The following is a 26,562-nucleotide window of genomic DNA, read 5'->3' as shown; positions in this document are numbered from 1 at the left end:
TTTTTCAACCAGAACTGCCTAATTTAACAGATGAAATCTAAATATTCAACGTATGAAATGAAACTTTCAACGTGAACTCTTTGAACCAGTACGTAATTTAGGAATTTTCGAAGTACGACATTGAAATTTCAACCACCGCCGTGTAATTCAAACGACACAATCTAAATCCTAGACAAAGAAAATAGAACCTTCAACCACTAGTGTTTAATTCAACAGATACAAACTAAAATCTCGACCTAGAAAATGGAACTTTAAGGACAAGTATTTCTGATACAACACGTGAGATTTGAATTCTGAACATATGACATTAAAATTTCAACGGCAACGTTCTGATTCGATCAGCTATTGTCCGCTACGGTGTCTCACAGGCTTACGCAAAGTACTAGACATTTCCGGAGCAGCCATTGCTTACGCATAACATATAAATAGCTCATTTGAAGCCAGCAGGGGTTTTACCGGGGGCTAGCACAGACTGGCGTCTACTGGTTTCTGCCTAATGTTGTCATATTTTCGAGCGAAGATAACGGTAGAGAACTGTACTGATCAGCTGTTGCGTATGTGTATATCCTACATTTATTATCAGGTGGGCTGGTGCGTGTATTATTACGATGATAATTCATATCTCACTAAACGTTTACGTAATTGATACAAAACATAACCTTGAACAGGCGAAGTGAGTTTGTCTGTGGAAAAGCTTCGGCTACAAATATCATGCAAAGGATATACAACTTAGAAGAATACAAGTGGAGGAAATTCGTCCTCCCTCAAGTTTTCAGTTTCTGTTTATGACTTCCAACTGAAAGGGATTTAATACCTGGATTTAAAGTGGACAGTGAAGGTAACCACTAACACTACCACCCCTACTTTGGATGCTGTTTGGACAGTTTTTTACAAATACATATGCACTCACGTCCACTGTGACATAAGTTGAAACAAAATTGTATGATAAGTATTGTATGTCGATTTATTTTAGTAGCAGCTTGTCTTTATTTTTTAGGAGGGTGGGTTTTTTTTCTCCCTGGGGAAATACTACTAGATTTTCTGATATTTGGGACAGACTATTCAACCTTTATTGGCACAAACGCAGCAAGACTTTCTGCACTCTCCACCCCTGCACAACCTAATTCTAACCACCACTACAAATAAAGCTTCCCCACCCCACTCTCGTTGCTTGGGCGGTTGGTATGCCACCGTTCGTGGGGTGGAGGTTGATTGTTTGCCGCTGATTTTCTTTTCAAAAAGAACATTTTTTTTAAAAAAAAAATTGTGACTTTACCCTTTTTTAATTCGCAGGCCCCCACCCCATGTGTTGTATTATACTTTAGGCATTCATACCATTCAATATAACCTGCGAATTTCTGTGTGTTTAATCAATGACTAATTTTGCCCATCGTGTGTTAGTCTGAGTTTTCTATGATCCTTTCCCACCCCATTTTAGATATCTTGATATTCCCACACACCAAAATACATATCAGAATATCTAAAATATGGTGGGAAAGGGTCATATGAAACTCGGACTCACCATGTGTACATGGAATAGCCACAAAGTGTTACCCTTGTCAGTACTTATGTTGTTGTTGTTGTGGGGTTTAACGCCATTTTTCAGCACACGATAGGCTATGCATGGCGGCCAGTATTAATGGTGGAGGAAAAACCCGGGAAAACCCCAGGAAGAACCACCGACCCACGAGAAGCTACTGACAAGCTTTCTCACATATCTACATTAGCCGAATCCTAGACTCGAACCCACGCAGACAGAGGCGCTTTAGACTACTCGGCCACTCCGGGCCCCCCAGTACTTATGTACCAGTACGTATGTAGATCCGTGCAACCATTGCGTTTATGTCACGTTCTCGAGAACTGATGTTCGCATTTATGCAGCAATCTATATGGATGAATTTTGGTGAGTGCACAATCATCGCACAAACAATGGGGTTGTTGAGACCTATACCATGTATTTCACACCTCCATGTCGATAGTGATGTTTTGCGTTTAGGTCAAAGTATATGGCATGACTCTCGACCGAGTCTTTTGTCTGTGTGTGGATGTGTCTTTGTGAGGACAGTAGGCCACCTTGTCGGAGAATTTCGTGCTCCATGACAACATCTATAAGCTCTGCCCGAATATGTTTTTGCACGTGTTTTTTATGATAACTTTTTGCAATATGTTAAGAAAGTACCAGTTATGGAATTTTGTTTTACGTCACAACCACTGACATCACCAGAAGCTCCCATCGTAAAAGAGCGTAGGTAAGGGTATTGTTTTGGGTTTTTTGTGTTTTTTTTTTTTTGGGGGGGGGAGGGGCATGACGAAATACTCGATGCTGATTACAACTACAAATAAAATGAACAACTTAGATAGCGTACGCCTGCATGACGCCCTATGAAATATTATAAGCAGTGTACGTTTAAAAAAATGTATTTAGATGGACCTAGTGTCCATTAAGAGATGAAAGAGTGCGTTATTTAGAAAGAAAAAGAACCCACTCCCGCATGTATCACATTTATTGAAGAAGCTCGAACACAAATACTTATCACAGACACTCGCGTCGTTAAGACTTTCTTGCTTCGAATCAGTCGGTGCTGTCAGACAAAAGCACGGTTTTCTACAATTTGCGCGTCCGCTAATCAAAACTGATGAATATTCAGGTCACTCTTATTTTAGGGGCTGTTTAATTTTTCAGTTGGGGTTGGTGGCCTGGAACGTTTAATTTAGCTGGGGTTTGGTTTTCACTTCAAGACAAAAGGTTCTCTTTTTCTATAAATCATGGCTGGTATACAATGTCATGCCCGGGATAGCCGGAAAATAATTTCAGGGTAAGGCTTCTTTTTTTTATTTTTTTTATTTTATTTTTTTTTGTTTGTTGGGGGAGTGTCCTTATTTCTACAGATCTTACTAGACTGTGACTTAAGTACGCGGCGAATTGCAGGGAATCTGTATTGATTAGTATTATTACTAATGACTGTTTTATTACAAACATTCGTGCATAGTGACAATTTCTGTTAAAATTGTTACTGAAACTCTTGAATGGTAATTAGCAACATAGAATTTATATCCAGACAAAATATCAAGTGAAGAAATAAAAACTATGATGACCATATACAACCTAAATGAATCAGCTCAACTTATTATTCCAGTTTCAATTTGAACACAGTCTACTGCCTGATACATGATATGGACCTTTACCAGATAAAACTGTTGACACTGTACATGCAATCGTAAAATCAGCTTACATTGTTAAACTGATTGCCATTGTACAGGCACATATACAATCAAATTTATTATGCTACAATGATTGACACTGTGTAGGCAAATGTAGCATCAAATTGACATTGCTAAAGTGACTGACACTGTACAGGCAAATGTAAAATCAAGTTTACATCACTAAAACGATTGACTCTATGTAACATCAGACAGATATTACTAAAATTGTTGACACTGTAGCTTGCTAAAATGATTCAACTTTTTGGGGCTAAGAAATTGCGTTTCGTTTACATGTTGAGAAATATCTACTACAACAACTATGCAACGTTAAACACTGCTCTTTTAAAAATAAAGCTAGCTAGATTTTCAGATTCGTTCACCGTCAGATGTATATATTTATTCAAGTTTAATTTAGCCATTTCACGCTTGACTGCATCATATGTCAAGGGTTACAATCAGAGAAAATTATTACTCCATAATTTAGTACATCTGATCCAAAGAATTAATTTGTATAAAGTGAGCCGAAGAACAGCTTTGAAAAATGAGTCAGTGTAACGTTTACATCTAAGGGTGACTATCAAACATGATACGACTCCAACGCCTATGTTGTATCTCTCCTTATCATAAGGGGGGCGGGGGACAGTTGTTATGCACAAATTTAATGCCGCAATCACCAGCCTGGTATTAAAAAGATCATAAAAATAAAATACACAGGTGAGGTATAAAAAAGTCCATATTTTTGGATACCTATATTCAAATAAAGCATAAGAATATTATCCACTTCACAAGAGAAGTCAATTGCAGTTCAAAGCAGAAGTTTATGCATCCCAAGCCCAAATTTATACCTCTTCACGTCCATGTGTTGCTCACGGTGCAAACACAAGCCATTTTTCTAGATGATAATATTGCAAACTGTGTGTACTAAACAAGCTGATGCAATTAAAAATAGTTGTCATCCAAGCCGTTTTTTAGATCATCCATTTGCTCCGCACCCCCGTGTTTACTGCTATGGGAGACTAGCTCTTCTGCCTTGCTGGCTATTGGTATTTCACTATCAACATACTGCAGAGTAACTATGGAAGGCTTAAATGTCTGACACCAATTTCAAGAACAACTAAAGCCCGAACACCTAGTTTACAAATATATCCATATCTTTAATTAGTAAACAATATTAGCTGAAAAGTCACACCATAGCTTTAAATTAAGAAATTTGACAGGGACCAATTTTCGAAACTATCCCCTGCCACCTTAAGAATTTGGCTCAGAATAGTCAGAAGTTGTTTACATATCAGATATTTAGTAATTATCTAGTAAAATGTTATAAAGAAAAATATTTTGTGGGCAAAACTAAAAATGGTATATCGCTTTTAGAAAAAGTGAATGCCTTGCGGCAAAAAGCAGTGCACTGTTTACATTGTGAGTTATAACTGACTGCAATTCTTGAAAGATTGCCAGTTGTTTGCAGCCTCATATGCTTTTTGTCTTTGTTTACTACCATTGCATCTGGACAGAATAAAATTTCCTTTACAATGCTTCTTGAATGCCAAGAAGAGATTTGGGAATTAAAAGTTTAGGAGTGAATGACAGAAATGATATGTTAGTTGTCGGTGACATAAATGAAAAGTTTGTATAAACTCTTCTTGTAAACTTAAAGAAACCACACGTTCAAGTAAATGACGTGTTTTAGAAGTACTTTTGGTTTGATATAAACAAAATGTTCCTAAACTTTCATTATTTTTCTGGAGATGCTTACAGCAAGACCAATGTTGTGTGGGTGTGCGTGGGGGTAATCACAACAACAGTCTAGCTAATCTGGAGAGATCAAAGTTTAATCAATTAACATTCGGCCGTGTTGGAATATTGATATGCTGATGTGTGGGACCTGGTAAGATTACAAAATGACATGTCAAATAAATGCATTGATACATAGCTACTGAAACTGACCATACATAAATAATTACTCAACGTAATTTAAAAGAGAAATTTCTTCTCAGATACATGTTCACGTATAGCTGACTTTAATGATTTCTGAAGTTTACATAGTCATAGTAAATAAGATAAGGTACATAATAACTATAACAGTGAAAAATTCAGTTCAAGGTAAAAAGCGTTTCAACTGCTTGGATTTTAATAAGCACGTACCATAAACAACTCTTGCAGAAGCTAAATACGTCAATCAAAGTCACTCTTCCTGTGAGTGTCCGCCGACTGAATATAAAGGTACAAATGTGATGGACACGTGTTTTTCACGTCAGATAATTAGCATAATCACTTAAATACATCTGAGAACTCGAAGTCACTTGAGGTTTCCTTTGAGTATTGATAAACAGAGGAGAAAGATGTAAAATTATATCGAACAAGTAACACTGATTTAAATCTCGACAATCACCGTTCCATAATTTTCACCTGTGTTAAATTAACTATAGCTATATGTCGGTTTATACAAAACTATCTTGGGTAAACAAATATAGAAGATTTTGAAGGGTAATAGTTTGAAAGATATCAAAATACGGAGAGAACAATATTTATAGGTTACTGGTTTTGTAAGGGAAAATAAGAACGAATTTTTCGGATTTTATTTAATTCGGATTTGCAGAACTAAGAAAGTACATTTTCAGGAAATTCAGGATGTAAAACTATATGTTTTTGCCATTCTTATTACCAGCTGTTTGTAGGAACTCAGCAGTTTTATGAAATCTGGCGTCTATCACCTGCCTAAATAGGAAACGTATCACAAAAGTTAACGCGGAATGTGGCAAAGCAGCAGCTGCTATAAGGCAGTCCACGAAACTTCTGCTTTAGTTCATTCAGAAACAAATTTATTCAACCAAAACGTAAAGCGCTGACTACGTGAGTGTACGTGATTTCTTTACAAAATAGTTATCATATAGCAATCGATGCACATTTCTGATATCACGTTCAGTCGCCTGCTTCGTTGAAAGTCTTTTTTTTAAAAGTCTATATATTCATTCACGTTGTCAAAGTTGGCATCTCTACTTTCAGATGGCTCAAACAATTGGTTTACTTCATCCACGGACAAATAAAATAAATCAAAAGTGCTGGCGTCTGCGTCCATTGTTTGTTTACAAATAGAATGTTGTTCCTTTATTCACGTGAGTTTATTATGAAATTTGCACGCGAGTTCAATATCGTAAAATGCTGCACGATTCTGACAATGTAAAGTTAACGGAGAATAAAATGAGCATATAATAATTACAATTATGAAGGAGAAGAAAAACAGTGAGATGTATGCTTCAGACAGCAAACAGAGAAAAGTTTAGAAGTCCATTGAAGACGATGACACTTCACTATCGCAATTAACTCGGTTTCAAAAAGACCAGAAGAACATTATGAAACATAACGATCAGGAAAATTAAAAATACTCATAAATGATGTCAGCTTAGAAATCACAGACTTAACATGCTAATTGCCAACCTTGATACTTTGATCTTTGAACAACAGGATAACTGCCAGCTTTAATACTCTGTTGTTTGAACAGCACGATAACTGCCGACAATAATACTCAGATAGACTTCTACAACATGAATACTGCCGACAATATTACTCTGTTAGACTTGAACAACATGAATACTGCAGACAATAATACCCTGATAGACTTCTGTAACATGAATACTGTAGACAGTAATACTCTATTAGATTTGAACAACATGAATATTGCCTACAATAATATTTTTGTAGACTTGAAGAATATGATAACTGCCAGCATTAATGATGTTAGACTTGCAAAATATGACAACTGCCAGCATTAATGATGTTAGACTTGCAAAATATGATAACTGATGCATTAATGATGTTAGACTTGCACAATATTATAACTGCCAGCATTAACGATGTTAGACTTGCAAAATATAATAACTGCCAGAATTAATGATGTTAGACTTGCAAAATATGATAACTGCCAGAATTAATGATGTTAGACTTGCAAAATATGATAACTGCCAGAATTAATGATGTTAGACTTGCAAAATATGATAACTGCAGCATTAATGGTGTTAAACTTGCAGCTTATCCAATATTGATTTCACTGACACTATCTAAACGACAGCAGATGTTACATTCGCTGAGTTTTACAAATGGCACGCTGAGATGAAACAATAAAAGTGAAAATATTATTAAATGATTTTTTAAACATCAGCTTGGTGCATACTGCATTAAAATATTCGCTTTCTTCCAAGTCAAAAGTGTCCGGTGGTATTGATTTAATTGTAAAGTAAATCAATGTAGTTATTTTAAACATATTGTATTTCATAAATGTATAATCTGACATTACAAGAGGTACAATATAGAAGTTAAACGTTTAGAATGAAAGCCAGTGGTTCATAATGTTTCATATTTTGCGATACAAAACTTATAAAAATATGTATGAATATGAATATATGGCAGATGATATTAAGGTTTAATGACAAGAACCAAAATTTGTAATACTTAAAGTGAGGACTCTAATGGTTAAACATTAGCAATTAGTTACGGTATATCAAGCTGTACGATGAACAACGAGGGAGTTCATGAAAGACGAGGATAAAAACGGTATTTAAATTAAGAAAATGTTATTTTCAGTGTGTCAAACGTTGTGTACAGATTTGAGAATATATGGATAAAAGAAAAGGGAGGAACACAATTAACTAAATAAATGAAAGGGAACAAAAAAAGCAATATTAGAATTGAACAATGCTTCCTTCTTGAGCAAATCATTGCGGAGGCGATGGCGAATCATTTAGAAATGGAAGAAACAGCTGTTTGAGGCTGTTCATGACCCATGGAAATGCGTGCGTGATAGTAGCACGTGCTCATATTTAATTTTTTGGCCAATTTTTCAATAAAATTTATGAACGGCATCGAAAATACGAATGTTTACTTCACAATAAATTATTCCATTTCGAAGGAAGAAACAAGTTCTAAGGAAGACAAATTAGAAATCGTTTACACACGTAAATCATTGCAAGTATCACTAGCAGCTGGTGAAATCAGAGATACGAAATAGGGATGCCTTGAACCAGTTTTCATTTTATACAAAAGTACAAGTTGTGTTTTTTGTGGTTTGGATTCCAAACTTCCCGATCTTATTTCTTGGTATAGTGCTTCAACAGGTACTAATTTTATTGCACCAGTCAACTTCTGGTTGCCCCATTTTGTATTGTTCGAGTTCTCTTTTCTTGAGTAATGTGTAGTTGTCCGAAGGCACATTACCATATTCCAGAATGGGTCATTTAAAAGACGTAAATTTCATTTCTGAAGATTTCCTGTCAAGTTAGAATTTGAGTTTACGCGTTACATTAATTCTTGATTATGCATTTGTTTTATATAGTCAGTTTGTTTATACCATGAACAGCCATTTGAGAGAGAAACTCCAAGATGCTTGTGCGCGCCAACTTCCTTAATGCTTTAGTGAGTATGTATCATAATGGTTGGAAAGGTCTATTAATTTTCATAGAAATGGTCAGAGATTCAGTTTAAGAAGGGTTGAAAAAAACAATTTAATTATATGTCCACTGAGAAATTTCTTCTAAGTCAGAGACGGGGATATGAGCGGTTTCGACTTGATTATCTACATCTTTTTTCTTTTTTTGCCCCTTAGTTTCATTCATATATATACTTATTAGCACAAAAAGAAACGGATCATTAGGGCACACCAGCTCTAATCCACCTCATATAGTTATCTCCACACTTAACGCAAAGAGCGGAGATGCTGTAGTTGAATTGCAATGAAACTTTTGTAGAACAAAAATTGTGGTTGGTATAGCTGTGCAATAAGGTTTTACTTTTTTCCACTTGTTCATTTGGGAGACGTTTTGTTACTTTTCTTTTGAACACGGCTGACGGTGGGAGAGATCACCATGTCTCACTGGACAGCTACCACCCGCCTCAAGCTGGGCAGCCCCCAGTCAGTAAGGTGCTGCCCGCCATGGCCTGCCTGCTTCACTGGGTGCGTGGAGCTTAGAGAACCATCTCGACAAGTGGGCCACAGACTCCGCACCAGGAAAGACTCAAAGAATAAATAAGAAGACTCCAGCTCTTCGTTTTGCAACCTGGAACATCAGGACCATGTGTCCTGGATTCACCGCTGACCTACAGCAGATCGACGATGCACGGAAGATCGCTGTCATTGACAGAGATCTCTCCCGACTGATCATCGACATTGCCTGCCTCCAGGAGACCCGACTGGCTGACAGCGGCACCATCAGGGAAGCCAATTGCACGTTCTTTTGGCAGGGGAAGCCCTCAGATGAACCTAGGCAGCACGTTGTAGGCTTTGTCGTAAAGAACACGCTAGTCGCCTTCATTGAACCTGCGTCATCAGGCACTGAGAGAATTCTTGCCCTCCTGCTGTCAACATCATTAGGCTCGGTCAACATCTTCAGCGTGTACGCCCCAACCCTCTGCTCCACCCACGAGGAGAAAGACAAGTTCTATGAGGCTCTGGATTAGGCAATATCCAGTATCCCCAACAATGAAGGCCTCTACTTACTAGGAGACTTCAGTGGTAGAGTGGAAGCTGACCATGAGGCCTGGTCCACCTGTCTCGGCTTTTACGGAAGGGGCAAGATCAACGAAAATGGTCAGCGACTGCTAGAGATGTGCTGCTCCCACAGCCTATGTGTGACCAACACTTTCTTCAAATGCAAGGAGATCCACCAGGTGTCATGGAGACACACACGTTCACGCCACTGGCACCAACTAGACCTCGTCATCACCAGGCTTGCGGAACTGGCCAGTGTCCTCCTCACCCGCAGCTGTCAGTGCTGACTGCGACACGGACCATTCCCTCGTGGCCAGCAAGGTGCGAATATTACCAAAGAAGCTGCACCACGCCAAAAAAGAAGGGTCACCCACGCATCAGCACCTGTTGTGCAAGCAACCCAGAGAAAACGCAGCAGTTCATCAGCAAACTGCAGGAAGCTCTCACCAAAGTGACACCTGATGACACCATTGACTCCAAGTGGTCCCACCACTGTAACTCTGTGTACAATTCAGCCATCACAAACAAGGCTGCACCTAGCCCCAGAACACTACAAGCCCTCAGGACTGCAAGGAACAATGCCCAGAAGACCGCCCGCCGCTGTATTAACACCTACTGGCTGAACCTTTGCACCAGTATACAGACAGCTGCCGACACCGGGGATGCAAGAGGAATGTATGAGGGTATCAAGAAGGTGACATTCCCCCCCACCGCAAGACCGTCTCCCTCAAGTCCAAGACGGGCGAAGTCATCACAGACCAGGGGAAACCACTGCAACGATGGGTGGAACACTATCTCGAGCTATATGCAACCCAAAACAACGTCACTGACACTGCCCTGGACGCCATTCCAGACCTGCCTGTCATGGAGGAACTAGACACACAGCCTACCCTGGAAGAGCTCGGAAAAGCCATCGATTGCCTTGCCTGTGGGAAGGCTCCTGGAAGCGACGGCATTCCGCCTGAAGTCCTCAAGAGCGGAAAACCAGCACTGCTCCAGCCCCTACATATACTCCTCTGCCTCTGCTGCGAACAGGGATACATCCCACAGGACATGCGTGACGCCAACATCGTCACTTTGTACAAGAACAAAGGAGACCGTAGCGACTGCAACAACTACCGGGGCATCTCCCTCCTCAGCATCGTCGGAAAGGTTTTCGCCCGTGTTACCTTGGCGCGCTTGCAGATCCTAACCTGCCGCGTCTACCCAGAGCCTCAGCGTGGATTTTGAGCCGGCAGGTCAACTGTAGACATGATCTTCTCACTACGCCAGCTGCAGGAGAAGTGTCGCGAGCAGCAGATGCCCCTCTACATTGCGTTCATAGACCTGACGAAGGCGTTTGACCTGGTCAGTTGGAGTGGACTCTTCAGACTCCTGCAGAAGATCGGCTGCCCCCACGACTGCTTGCTGTCCTCGCGTCGTTCCACGAGAACATGCACAGCACAGTGTGCTTCACTGGCGCAACATCGGAGTCCTTCCCAGTCATCAGCGAAGTCAAACAAGGCTGTGTCCTTGCACCGACGATCTTCGCCATCTTCTTCTCCATGCTTCTCCAGTATGCCTTCAAGGGCTGCAGCGAGGGAGTGTACATCCATACCAGGGCTGACGGAAAGCTGTTCAACATCGCCCGTCTCCATGCTAAGACTAAAGTCACAGAGGTACTCATCCGTGAATTGCTCTTCGCCGACGATGCAGCCTTGACATCACACACGGAAGATGGACTTCCACAGCTGGTATGCCGCCTCTCCCACGCCTGTAAGTAATTTGGACTGACCATCAGTTTGAAGAAAACGAACGTCATTGTGCAGGACGCAGACTGCCCTCCCTCTGCCACCATCGATGTATACAACTTGGAAGTTGTCGAGAACTTCACATAACATACCTCGGGTCCAACATCTCCAGCTCACTCTCCATTGATTCTGAGGTGAACGGCAGGATTGCCAAGTCAGCAGCAGTGATGGCCAGACTTAACCAGAAGAACTGGAACAACCCCAACCTCACCGAGAAGACCAAACTGCGTGTCTACCAAGCCAGCGTGCTCAGCTCACTCCTCTACAGCAGCGAAACATGGACCACCTATGCAAGACACGAGAGAAAGCTCAATAGTTTCCACCTGAGATGCCTGCGGCGCATTCTGCACATCCATCGCTGGCTCGGCCATGTCAAGAGAATGGACCCAGGCCGCATTCCCAAGGACCTGTTATATGGGGAGTTAGCAGAAAGTGCACGACCGACTGGACGACCACGTCTGCGCTACAAAGATGTTTGCAAGAAGGACATGAAGACGGCCAACATCAGTGTCAACGACTGGGAGAGCTGTGCTAACGACCGTTCCACCTGACGTCTAGCTCTCAGACAGGGAGTTCAAAAAGCAGAGGAAGACAGAAACATAAAGCAAGCCGAAAAGAGAGCTAGAAAGAAACAAAAGCTTACTCTGGAGCTACACCATCGTCTCCCGGAGACGGACGGATGCCACGGACTGTAATGATGAGCAGGGTCTGGTTTGTATTTAATCACATAGTAATGTAAAGACGAGCAGGGTCTAGTTTGTAGTTAATCACACAGTACCGTAATGATGAGCAGGGTCTGGTTTGTAGTTAATCACATAGTACTGTAATGATGGGCAGGGTCTGGTTTGTAGTTAATCACATAGTACTGTAATGATGGGCAGGGTCTGGTTTGTAGTTAATCACATAGTAATGTAAAGACGAGCAGGGTCTAGTTTGTAGTTAATCACACAGTACCGTAATGATGAGCAGGGTCTGGTTTGTAGTTAATCACATAGTACTGTAATGATGGGCAGGGTCTGGTTTGTAGTTAATCACATAGTACTGTAATGATGGGCAGGGTGTAGTTTGTAGGTAATCACATAGTAATGTAAAGAAGAGCAGATTGTAGTTTGTAGTTAATCACAGAGTACCGTAAAGCTGAGCAGGGTCTGGTTTGTAGTTAATCACATAGTAATGTAAAGAAGAGCAGATTGTAGTTTGTAGTTAATCACAGAGTACCGTAAAGCTGAGCAGGGTCTGGTTTGTAGTTAATCACATAGTAATGTAAAGACGAACAGGGTCTAGTTTGTAGATACGTACGTACGTATGTATGTATGTATGTATGTATGTATGTATGTATGTATGTATGTATGTATGTATGACTTAAACCATGTTTTAGGCTGAGATCATTAAATGCGTGAACTGTGAAATGGATGGAAAATGTGTGTGCCATCGTCTTGCAACATATTCGATGGATTAAATTTACGTTTTGGTGAGTTTGTCAGGGAAATGCAAGTATTATTTTAAAAATTTGATTATTTATTTTATTTGGGTTTTTATTTTTCTTTCCCTCGTAGTTTTTCAAAGTGTGCCTCGTGCAAAACAAACTTGTAATTGATTCTTCGTAGCTGTGGTTAAGATGACAAACTTTTTAAAATAAGTTATATTCTCAATTCTGTTTCACGAATGAAAAGACCAAACAGCCATATCCTGCCATTTTCCTAAGGACGGAGCCTTGCAGCACTTCCAGTACTGTATTTCTACCTGTGATGTCTGTCTGTATTTGATAACACTAATCTTATTGTACGTTTTTATTAAAATAGTGATAATATGCTTATTGTAGTCATTATGACCACCATTTTGAAACATAATTAGCACGTATTTGTATTTTGACTTTAATTATCTGTATTGTAACTGGTTGAATGTAAAATCGTTCTTCTATTTCGTAAACATTTACGGATATGTCGAATTCATGACTCGGACCACAGAATATCAGTTTAACAGAGGATCAGTTTAGCATGTGTAATATTGGAAATTTTTTTTTGCGCTTCAGCGTTAGTTCTGCCTTTGTCGTTACGCGAATTCAATTTTTTTTCAGCAGATCAAATATTGTGTGTTGGGCTTTAAGTACACAGTATCGTTGTATTTCTCAGCAGTTAGCACTAATGCGCTTGATACTAATCTATGTCAATGTTAAATAGTACACCCAGTCAAACAGCCATCTTGCATTTCGCTTGTTGACACCCAAGTTTGGCATGTGAACTGATGAATAAATGTTTTATGACACTATACATTTCGTCTCTGTTCAGTACATTTAGAGGCCTTCTTCAGCGAGTATTTTATATACTCGTGCCATAATGCTCGCCTATTGTGATGTCTGTTCGTCCATATGTTCGTCTGTTACCATTTCTCCCTTTACAGTATATATAATGTTACGTCATTTGTTTTGGATGGCTTGCACTTGAATGAAGGCAGAAACCTATTGGCTTGGGGATCAAGAGGGGAAAGGTCACGCTCAGTTACAGAAAGAAGAAACATTTCTGCGCAGTACATCAGTTCTACATCTCATACCTCGACCAGTTGTTTGTCGATGTTTTATTTATATCAAAAGAAAGAAGTCTGTCCATTATGTGGTCTAATGATCAATGGTCAGGGTCATCACGACTGAAATAAAATTGATTCTGCACTATAAATTAGTCTAAATCACTAGCGGATACCCAACTTTTGAATAGTTTGCAGCTGGGTCAAGAAATAATTGCGTCGTTTCTGGAATTAAGCGGTAAAAAGTCACGATCACTATGACTGGAAAGAAAATATTTCTGTGCAATAAAATTAGTTCTACATACTATACCTTAACCAAATTTTGTGGCTGACGTGCACTTAGGAGATGAAAGAAGTTTGTGTTTGGCTCAATGGTCAAATTTCAAGGTCAGTAAGACAGAAAGAAGACAATGTTTTTGAATAATAATTTTAGTTCTAGACTATGTACCTTGACCAGGGTGTATGGAGGACTTGTACTCAATGTATTAAAGAAACACGTTTATTTTGGGGTCAAATGTGAAGGTCATTGTGATAAAAATGTGGATTTTGCACGTTCTATTTTAAGTAGTTTAAGAAAATTTTGCGAATGATTTTAGCATAGTAAAGAAATGTGCTTAAACTGGAAACTGTTGAAAACAGGGTGGTTGCATAATGTAACGTTTACGCTTATTCTCCAGCATGCAGCATTATATTCAGGTAACTGGACTGACGAAATATCGTTTTCCCTAACGAACTATCATGCTAATATACAGACAGATCATAGACCTGCTAGTCGTTGTCCTCCACTATGTACTGTTTTGGACGTTACTGGCCGTGTAACGTCAACAAATGGTACAAAAAAGTGACGCACAACAATATGATGACTTACTTTAGATAGGTGAACTCCGCTTGCTGACCTTTTTAACTCTGGATAAAGGACGATCATATCAACAAGCCCAAATTGTATGACCTGCGACCAACACACAGGCTATTGGAAACTCCCAACATAGCCGACCAAATATAATTCGTTCCCATGTGCTATGCAAAGCCCCTCCACACACACACACACACACACACACAGAGTAAGATCATATAGTAGGCTTATTGAAGGGACCAGAGGAACAACATTGCTCCTATATTTCATCATTAATAATAAAAAGCAAAGGTATCCTTTTATTGGAAAAAGACCTGATAATGTATTGGTGTAATTATTTGGTCATTTAATCAAACTTTGTTGAGAAACGAAATGTAAATGTTGTTATCTAAGATTTTCAGCCGGGCAAATAATAAGTTGATTCACTTTATTTTTAAATGAATTCATGGAATACTTGCTAATAATCATCTTTTTCTCTAATCTCTACTAGGGTTGTGATAATGCTTCAAATATTTTTGTACCGTTTATAGGGTATTTTATACCTTCTTCCCCGAATATCATATATTGGTCCAAAATGAAAGACATTTAGTAAGTGAACGATTGCATATTATGTTTAATTTCTTACCTGCTTTTGTTAAATTCTATATTTATACGTGTAGACTCTATCTACAAAATCCTTCTGTTCATGCTTTTAAAAGAATAGTTCAAAAATATACAAACATTGAAAAATACATCGTAAGATTTAAAAGAGGACGAATTTCTTCCAAATGTGACTCAATCATAAATAGCTAACTGTTGTAAGAAATCCTTTTTTCTTACATTTGCTTTCTTTAGCTTCACTTGTCATTGACCAGAAGAGCCTATGGTATGCGCTGTTGCCCGTCATTCTCCTCTGGCACGAGTTTGGTTATTACTACCCCTTCTAGGCTACTTGGAGGATTGCCTTGAAGCTTAACACACATACTCATCATGTTGTCTAGTTGGTCCTGAATTAAAATGGTGTTACTCGGACGTCCAGTTTGGCGGCCACAGCGACGGCCTTGACATTTTTTTTATCGATACCCCACCTATATAGATGTTCATTGAAAGACTTCCTTTGATGTCTAGTTGGTCCAAAGTCATAAAGATGTTGATCTCACATCCAATATGGCTGATACAGTAGCCATTTTGAAAATTGTTATCGATACCCCTCCTACGTAAATGTTCATATCAATATGGGGTTTTAAGTGAAAGACTTCTATGATGTCTAGTTGTCCTAAATCAGGACGGTGTCGATCTTAACGTCTAATATGGCCGACAGAACCGCTAATGAAAATGTTATCGTTACTACTCCTGAATATTCAACAAATGGTTTTTACTTGTTACTATTCTAGGTATTAAACTATGTAACAGAAAGATGCAAAGCTAACAAATTAAGTAAAATTCAACAAATCATTTATTTCTATACAATACGAAGTGAAGATTAAAACACTTTCAGTATAGTGAATCTCTCTCTCTCTCTCTCTCTCTCTCTCTCTCTCTCTCTCTTCATCCACAGTGGCCTACGTGGTTCTTTATTACTTTACACAGACCAAAAACCTTATTTAGAGCGAATAAAGTTACTTAATGGTTATTGGTTACGTCACTCCGTAAACGATATATAAAGTATGAGTCCATTTAATATCAGATTGAATTTTCATGCAATATGTCGCTTTTTGCTTACCAAGATCAATATGACTTTCAGTCCTTCACTCCGGATAGCTTTCTGAGTTATCGTCTTTTAATGGTTCAAGGATGGAAGACAACGACGATGCCGAAGTAGATCAGCACCTTACTGTGGATAATGAGGAGATTCACAATGGTGAAGAAGAAAATTCGTGTACGTCCGGTGATTCGTCGGCTGAGGATTCTTCACATAGACCGCTTCCGCTTTATATCCCGACGTCTTCTTCAGTCGTAAAACTTCCAAATACCCCTTTGGTTGCCACAGTATATGTGGACAGTCTTGAGAGCGGACTACCCCAGCCTGTCCCTGGACATGCATTTGGCAGTGCAGGGAGCATGTTCAGCACACAGACATGGTCAGAAAATGGTTCAAGTATGTTGCCTTTTTGCCGGATCTGTTTGATGCCGGATGAAGAAGGTCTACTTTTCTCACCATGTAGATGTACTGGATCTCTTACGTATGTCCATCAAAGATGTATCAAGGTAAAAAGAAACAAATTTATTTTATGCTAAGCAGTGAATTACTTGATCTTCTAATTAAAATAATATTGATATTTCACTGTAGCGAAAAAATAATATTTTTTCGCTACAGGAACTACTTTTGAGGTCAGAACATACTTACCTCTCTTTGATTTTGCACCTTAGCAAATTAATAATTAATACTTAACTATTAGAAGATTAATAATCCCTGTCTGTTATCCTTGAAACTTGTACTTTGTTATTCTAGAAATATCAGTTAATTTTTATCAATCTGATGTGGAATTAATTTTGTGCGCAGGTACACATAGCACAGCAGAACATGAACGGTAAACAGCGGACATTACCGTAAGAAATCTGCTAATTCACTGTGTCACAAACTTTAGGTAGCCAACGTATGTGAGCATAAAATAAAAAGAATATTTGCTTGAAACGAGTGAATAACGGATACATTTCATCTCGTGGGTGAAAAACTCTAGCATTTTCACTCGTGGCTTCACCACTCGTGAAAATACTGAGTTTTTGATCCACTCAATGAAATATATCCGTTATTCACTCGTTTCAGGCAAATATCCTCTATATATTGCAAATATGCTAAGTCTCAACCATATTCAAAGCATCATATGACCGCTTTTCTATTCACATTTTTTCTTATCCATCATTACACAGTAACAGCGGGTCAAGAGGTCATTCCTATAACAATAAATAGAGAACTTCTTTTGTATCGATTTTAAATAGCTTTTTCAAAAGCTTCGGTTTCAGACGTTTGTTGATTTTCATTTTCGTGAGATTTCTGAAGATAGCGTAAATATTATGATTCTAATTTTGACCTTCGTGCTGTACCTTTGTTGTATATATTTTACTTTTTTACATATTCCATTTTTCATTAAAACAGGTTTTGTTTGGTAGGATTGTAAATTGTATTGTGCCAGTACAGGCAAGACATGTCCCTTTTTAAGTGACTTCACACACAAAATTGTTTTAATCAATTGTAAGGAATGTATTTTCCTAAATTTACCTCGAGTGCAACAATAGATCCATAAGTTTACACAAAGACTTACACGATATCTTGACGTGATACTGCAGCAAAGAATTACACGATAGTTTGACGTGACACCGCCACAAAGACTCACACAATATCTTGACATGATCGCACCACAAAGACTTAGCCGATATATTTACGTCATAACACCAAAAAGACTTACATGATATCTTGACGTGATCCCACCACAAAGGCTTACAGGATACCTTGACGTCGTAACATAAAATATACTTACACGATATCTTGACGTGATTACACCATAAAGACTTACACGATATCTTGACGTCATAACACCAAAAAGACTTAACACGATATATTGACTTGATTGCACCACACAGACTTAAACGATATCTTCACGTGATACCACCACAAAAGCTTACACGATATCCTGCTACTATACCACCACTGCTTCTTGTATGTTTCGTGGACAGTTTATATATAAGAGTATCTTTCTGTTGGATTTTCATTTTGTGGGAAAACAGTTGGTTTATTTATCATATTTCAAGAGTAACTGCGTATACCTCAGAAAAACTTTATCGATGGTTTGCCTTAGAATGAAAGAAGAATTTGTTGATTTTGTATCAGATGTCTATGTTCAGGGTCACATAACATTTAGCTTGATGACTTGAATTTTACATTTCATATATTGGTCGCACTTAAAAAGTGACTTACCCTTGGTGCAAAGAAGACACTTGGAGGTCAAAGGCTAAAGCACAAGGTCTGAAGACTCATATAGCGTTTTCATTTTCCACCAGCTTCTTAAATATATGGGGATATTATAATACAATCTTTATATCAAACTGAAATCAGAGTCAGTAAGTGTCGTATTTTATGTCATTTATTCTTCGGGCAGTCTTTGGCCTTAATGGTAACAAGAAGCACTTGGTAAATGTTTCAATAAGTAGAAAAATAATATGCAGCGAAAATGTCGTAAAAGATGAGCTTTTATTTTTATAAAATCAAATCCTACCATAAATTTGATTTATAAATATTTTTAAAAAGTAACCTTAAACATTCGGTTACAAATATGTTTTTCAACGTAAACTATTGGGTTTAAAACGTCCTTTAACGCATAATTACATACAGACAAATGGAGGAGAAAAGGCATATGGACGGATGAACTGACGGACGGAAAATACATTCCGTCCATGAGTAGTAATGCAAGATGCACCCAGGAGTATAATTGCATGCTAGCTAAACTGCGAATAAGATGTCAGGTGATGACTATCTATACTCATGATAAGACCTTAGGTAATGACTAACTACACAAATGATAGGACTTTAGGTGATGACTAGATTCACCAATAATAAGACGTTAGGTGATGACTAGCTACACTATTGATAAGACTTGAGGTGATGACTAGCTACACCAATGATAAGACGTTAGGTGATGTCTAGCTACACTAATGATAAGACGCTGGGTGAGGACTAGCTACACTAATGATAAGACGTTAAGTGATGTCTAGCTACACTAATGATAAGACGTTAGGTGATGTCTAGCTACACTAATGATAAGACGCTGGATGATGACTAGCTACACTAATGATAAGACGTTAGGTGATGACTAGCTACACTAATGATAAGACTTTAGATGATGACTAACTACACCAATGATAGGACGTTAGGTGATAACTAGATACACCAATGATAAGATGTTAGGTGATGACTAGCTACACTATTGATAAGACTTGAGGTGATGACTAGCTACACCAATAATACGACGTTAGGTGATGCCTAGCTGCACTAATGATAAGACGCTGGATGATGACTAGCTACACTAATGATAAGACGCTGGGTGAGGACTAGCTTCACTAATGATAAGACGCTGGGTGATGACTAGCTACACTAATGATAAGACGCTGGGTGATGACTATCTACATTAATTATAAGACGCTGGGTGATGACTAGCTACACTAATGATAAGATGCTTGGTGATGACTAGCTACACTAATAATAATACGCTGGGTGAGGACTAGCTACACTAATGATAAGACGCTGGGTGATGACTAGCTACACTAATGATAAGACGCTGGGTGATGACTATCTACATTAATTATAAGACGCTGAGTGATGACTAGCTACACTACTGATGAGACGCAGGGTGATGACTATCTACACTCATGTTAAGACGATGGGTGATGACTAGCTACATTAATTATAAGACTTTAGGAGATGACTACGTACACCTCAGATAAGATGTTATGTGATGACTATCTTCACTGCGTATAAACATTAGGTGATGACTAGCTACACTGTAGATTAGACGTTAGGTGATGACTAGTTACACTGTAGATTAGACGTTAGGTGATGACTAGTTACACTGCGGATTAGACGTTAAGTGAGCCTTTTCGAATTTTGTAGCACCCTCGCATGCATTCATGATGGTGTTACAACATTATAGCAAAGCTGGTGACGATTTGATCAGTCAGAATATGGTAGACTTCTAAGTCAAAAAATAATATGAGAATTTGTCAACCCCATAAAAAGAATAAGAACAAAATCTGTATTCACCAAGCTGCAGGTCAGGTGAATTATAATTTTTCTCGGGTTGCTAAGTCCTTGTAACAACCGGAAGCCTAAATCAAAATTTGTAATCTTATAATTTATGTATATCTTTTAATCTTCAGATATTTCTTTGTCTTAATGTGATGAGGTATCCCTTGAAAATTTATTGAATAATTAGCTAACACGATGCAAGAAATTGTCTTTTTAATTTAGTAGGCAAAATACTGGTATATATTCAAACCACATTCCCATTCAAAGAAACAAACAAATAATTAATTAGAGCTTTCCGCCGTTAATGATAATCTTTAGACTTGAGTATATAGTAGATATCTGGATAGATGAAAGGAGGAATAGACAGCGAATGAACTAACATCAGTGATTAATAAACCATGAGCACGCGCGAGCAGAACAGAATGCTCCGACTAGCTACACTAGCGATATGTGAGCAATTAAAATCTTAAAGCACTCATTAGTGAGGATTATTAACGATTTAGGGGTTGGCGATTGAACCAATCAGAACACAGCAAACTTCGATGCCGAATATGTATACCGATTAGCATCTTTACCGTACTCTGTGTCCTCGGCATTAGCATATCACAACTTGTACATGTTTGTCAATACAACCTTTAGGCTGACTGACAAAATGTGTACTAAAGAAACATTATCGCGATAAAACTTTAGGCTGACTGACAAAAGTGTACAAAAAAAGGCAATATCGTGATACAATTTTAGGCTGAATGACAAAAGGTTATGAAAGAGGCATCATCGCGATACAACTTTAGGCTCACTGACAAAAAGTGTACAAAAGAAGCAATATCGCGATACAACTGTAGTCTCAGTATAACAGCACTTTATTTCTAGCCTTTTAGGCAAAAGAGATATAACTGATTATGGGGCTCAAACGGTGCAAGAGTATTGAGTTTACACTGAAGGCCATTTCAGTTATATTAGCGAATACCTTTCCCAACATTTGGGATTGAAAAGACAATGTCATGCGGCTACTGAGACCTGTATAGTGTACTTGTGTGTCACTTTTCCAGTACAAAGGCCTAAGGTCACGGTGACTGTGACCTGAGTGTGCAGAAGGGTGAGAACGGAACCCTTTCACAATACACGTTTGGGACGAGTTGCCGTTTCTGATATAGAAGTGCTAAAAATCAAATCGAGGCTATTACTGCTTGGTGAATGATCTTTATATTGATTCGGAAGTGGAGATCGGTGTTGGAAAGTCTGAATAATATCATTACATCATGTACATTTACTTATATTGTTGACAAACAAATACGAGGATTCAGGATGTAAAGGTCTTTAATAATAATAATAATAATAATAATAATAATAAACCTATTTCCCAGTATGTTTTTTTTCCACAAACAATAACACAAGCACAGAGTCAAGCAAATGAAAAATATCCCTTAGAAATTAGTTTTATACTAAAAGTTTGTTTTAGAATGTATTTTACCATATCTTGCACTAAACCAATTTAAGAAATTTCTTTTGAAGTCTTAATATTATTCGTCAAACCACGTTTAGATGCAAATACAGTTTCGCTATCAAAGCATGTTTTGAAATTTGTAGTTCAAATAAACTGTAACTAAACTCAGTCAAAAAAAACCAATATACTTGCAAATTCAGAAAGCAGCAGCCTGTCCCCACCCTTTCTGTCGAGCTTAAATTTAAGATAAAATTTTCCTTTGTCTCATTTTACTAATACCATTGTACAGATTTCAGGCTGTAGTAAAACCTGTCATTATATGCTCATTTTTTTTTCTCCGTTTACTTTACATTGTCAGAATCGTTACGATATTACACTCACATTCACTTCATATTGCACTCACGTACATGACACGTGTGCCCATAGTGTATTAGGAACTACTTTGTAAACAAATCATATACACTCACATAGTAGACGCTTTACGTTTTGGTGATTAAATTTGTTTCTGAATGAACTAAAACAGATGTTTCGTAGACTGCCACTTACCAGCTGCTTTGCCACATTAACTTTGTTGATACAATGTTTCGGATTTAGGCTAGAGATAGATGCCAGACAGGTCACAAAATTGCTGCGTCCCTACAAATAACATGCAAGTGATAAGGCATAAACTGTCTTCTATAGATGGCAATAAGAATGGCAAAAATATGCTTACATTTTCACATCCTGAATTTCCTCAAAATGTATTTTCTTAGTTCTGCAAATCCGAATTACATGACCCATGTCATGGGTTCTCAAGCTTGATTACACATTTTGAAATTGTACTGTAATTTCAACTAAATCCAGTCCATAATCACGACATTTCCTACAATCGACAAAAATACTAAAAAATATTCGTTCAAACCAAATGAAAAAAGTTGTTGCGCTGCGCATTCATTCACAGTGTGACTCCAAATTTCAATTTTAAGTAGACCAAAACGCCATTTTCTGTTGAAAGTGATGTCTAGCGCACGACATTGGTCAAATTTATCTGGGCGGAGTTATGTGAGCATTAATAATGCTATTGTGTAATGATGAATCTGTACTTGTGTATTTAGTTTGGAATATGGTATAAAATCACTCGCTTTGTTTCTTATAGTTAATTTTTTTTATATATTATTAAGCCTTAGATAGAATAAGAAAATGCGCATATAATATAAAGGTTACTGCATTTGTATGGGAAAATATGAACTCGTTTTGTCGGATGGATATACTGCACTCCCATACAAATGCAGTAACCTATAACTAGTCTCTGACTAACGGACTAATGTTAGTTTCAAACCCTGAAAATGTCTACATAATCCTGGATCTAAGTCCGATAATTGTCAAAAAACCAATTTTAATATAAAATAACATTATTCTATACTTTGGTATTTTAATTGAAATAATATTATCCTATGGTTTGTTTTTTTATATAAAATAACATCATTTTAAATGTTTTGGTATTTTAATTAAAATAACTTTATTTTATGGTTGGTATATTATTAAAATTAAATTATTATATATGTTTTTTTTTAGAATAACATCATTCTGTAGTTTGATATTTTAAGTAAAATAACATTATTCTATACTTTGGTATATTAATTTAAATTACATTATTCCATAGCTTTGGTATTTTAATTAAAATAACCTTATTTTATAGTCTTTGATGTTTTAATGAAAATAATATTATTCTATAGTTTTTGATGATTTAATTAAAATAAAATTATTATATAGTCCTGGTATTTTAATTAAAATAACATGATTATGTTGTATTGGTATTTTATTTTTCAATGCAATCACTTTTCACATACACAAATAAGGTCTCTGTTCCTTGAAACTATAATCTCAATGACATGCCTTTCAGCTAAAATACAAATGCAGTTTCTTTTTCCAAAATTTGCCCATTTCATCAGTATCGTTATATCAAAATATCTGCAGTACCAAATTGCATAAAGTAACCTTTATGTATCATTAACCTAGAAATGGATGAATGTGCTGTCCAGGAAGAAGAAAACAAAACAGCCTCGCTGTGAAATTTGTCAGTACAAATTTAGATGGAGTAGTCATTTTAAGGTAGGTTGCACACAAAATGAGTTTCTTTGTTTACCGGTAGATTGTCAGAAATGTCTTTGACATTGAACTTGTGATGATCATTTAGCTATGATTGTCTTACTTGCTCTAGTTTTTACTGCTATGTAGAATATGCTGGTCACGGAAATGACTTCATCCGAAGTACCGTTCCTTCACTATTTTTCTAAGATACCAGCTTCGTGGACTTTTTTTTTTCTTGGGGGGGGGGGTACTAACCACGAAGTTTAAGATTCCACGGAAAGTTATCTTCTACGGATAAAATGGAGCCACTTCCCCAATCCACGAATTTAAGTATTGACGAGAAAATATACCTTTTCACCAAAACTTATGAAAATTTATACCTACAAAATTAGACCGATTCACGTTTTTTCGAAACGAGGTATAAGTTTTAGTAACGCAGTTTTTTAGTATGTCTTACTACATTTCTGGTTGATCAGTGTTAAGCTAAACATACATTTCAACTAATCAACTCGCATGACTTTTAACATAAATTTAAATTTTGACTTAAGTTCATTTGGTGCAGTTTAAACCAGGTCATTTACCTGAAAAAGTAATTTTTGTCTGTGCTTCCAGTTCCGTATTTTAAAATAATTTCTTAGTGGTACACATTTTCACAATTATAACTTAATTATCCATCTGACAGTATTTATAGAGATGTATGATGGTTTTACAGCTTTAAATTTATTGCACCGGTTTATATTGTTCGGACTAAGATATAAGTATCTTTACTTTAAAATGTTTATGAGGGGAAATATTTGTTCTAAGTGGTATAATTTGTCTCTCATTTAGAAATGTTTTTGTCTCATTTCCAGTGGAAACATTGGAGCTTCCCTCGTACCTCACACCGAGACAAGATTCTCCATTCCATCTTCTTGTTCTTTCTTTTTATCATTATTGGATGTGTGGTATCGCTTGCGCTGTGTGGAATTTATGACGCACAGAGAAAACGGGATAAGGAGTCCAGCCAAACAGGTCAGGGGTATACAACTCCTCTGGGAATAAAAAAGAACGAAAATGAAACTGTGGTAGCCACGCCTTCATCTGAGAAGCTAAATGAAATAAGAACAAATGATGTCATCACCATTTCATGTGCAATACTTTTTATTTTCTCAACATTGGTTTGTTGGGTGGTGGAATGGAATGCCAAGCACTCGGTGATTAAGTTATATAAAAGATTCAGACGTAGAAATAACGAGTGGGTAGTTGAACCCTACAACAGTTTATACGACGATACAGATGATGCCAAGTAGTGAATAATGGCGAATATTGTATTGGGAAAGGGTTGTTCTCTCATTTGCTCCAGAATGATTTTCCTTCATATTTTTTTAAAACTATTGATCATGTATTAGTGGCAGAACAACCATGACTCATTTCTAAAATATACATATCAAGAGACACCATGACAGATGCGTGCACAAGATATAGTTGTAATCAATACCAGATCTGTTGGTATTTACTTTAATGGTAATTGCTCCTGACAGTCTACATATTTTGTGTGAACGTGTTTCTGTGAATCATAATCTAAGGACGGTGATGTTACAAGACATGGCTTGTAATAAGCACTATGTGAACCAGACCAAATTTCGTATTAATTGAACAGGTCATATGCTCAGCAGTAATGTAACATATTGGTTTTCTGTACATGGATAACAGCCTTACAAAACAACATATTGTACACGAGACGATATTGTTAAATCATCTTATTAAAGTAATAAAGCAAGTACAGACTTTTATTTCACTCAGTAAATATTTATTGAGCTGTGAACAAGACGTATTAGTTTCCGCTGCTGAGAAAACACATAACAGGCTTGATCTGGGCCGGGTTCTAACCCACAATTGTATGTTGACTGTATGATATCAGTCGTAAACGTGTACATATTTAAGCGTGCATTCATTTTTGTATATGCATATTCATGGCTGTGATAAAACTGGTGACTTCAGATTTTAAGGCATCATTTCAGGGGTGATAGATTTTGCATGCTAATCGTATTTGTTTCATCTACACGAGAGTAGGATGGTGAGGCACTTGGGCAGGAAATGAGGAAGTCAGTTACTGAGAAAACCATAAGGACACCATCTGATGAAAGGGTATCAGTTTTATCATTTACAACAACAACAAAAATACATCAAAGTCCAGAATCCATTATTTACGTTTTAATAAAAAGTTGTGTTTAATAAAACTGATACAAGTTTTATTATTGTATGTAAGTGTCTGGTTAGCTCTTGCAAGGACGTCTGTGGAGGTAGTAATCATATCCCACAGTTTAAGACGGGAGAAATATTCATTTCATCGTCATTATCGTTGTTCCTCTTCGTTCCTTCTGGAACATCCACTGTTTAAGACGGGGAGAAATATTCATGTTATAATCATCATCATTGTTCCTCTTCGTTCCTTCTGGAACATAAAATATTTAAGACGGGGAGAAATATTCATTTTATAATCAT

General features: G+C 37.4%; 1 protein-coding gene across 3 annotated transcripts; it reads left to right on the top strand.

The window, feature by feature from the left end:
• Positions 1 to 456: 456 nt before the first annotated feature.
• On the top strand, positions 457 to 25,850 carry LOC149806970 (uncharacterized). 3 transcript variants are annotated; one of them, XM_089960209.1, is made up of 4 exons: positions 457 to 838; positions 16,618 to 17,032; positions 24,007 to 24,099; positions 24,930 to 25,850. In XM_089960209.1, exons 2-4 carry the CDS (start codon positions 16,619 to 16,621, stop codon positions 25,365 to 25,367), a joined length of 945 nt encoding a protein of 314 aa, XP_089816335.1. In that variant the 5' UTR covers positions 457 to 838; position 16,618; the 3' UTR covers positions 25,368 to 25,850. The 3 variants fall into 3 exon arrangements, with proteins under 3 accessions (XP_089816335.1, XP_089816323.1, XP_089816328.1); XM_089960197.1 differs by having other exon boundaries at positions 458 to 838; positions 16,569 to 17,032; XM_089960202.1 differs by having other exon boundaries at positions 464 to 583; positions 16,569 to 17,032.
• The last annotated feature ends 712 nt before the right edge of the window (positions 25,851 to 26,562 follow it).

Source organism: Sinohyriopsis cumingii, chromosome 1 (assembly GCF_028554795.1).
Source record: "Sinohyriopsis cumingii isolate HCF-2022 chromosome 1, ASM2855479v2, whole genome shotgun sequence".
NCBI lineage: Eukaryota > Metazoa > Mollusca > Bivalvia > Unionida > Unionidae > Sinohyriopsis > Sinohyriopsis cumingii.
Note: the sequence above shows the minus strand (reverse complement) of the source record. Positions and strands in the feature narration are given on the sequence as shown.

Coding starts and splice junctions, on each gene's coding strand:
- LOC149806970 (XM_089960209.1), top strand. CDS start 16,619: ATGGAAGACAACGACGATGCCGAAGTAGATCAGCACCTTACTGTGGAT. Junction 17,033..24,006: donor TCCATCAAAGATGTATCAAG/GTAAAAAGAAAC, acceptor TCATTAACCTAG/AAATGGATGAATGTGCTGTC. Junction 24,100..24,929: donor GATGGAGTAGTCATTTTAAG/GTAGGTTGCACA, acceptor TCTCATTTCCAG/TGGAAACATTGGAGCTTCCC.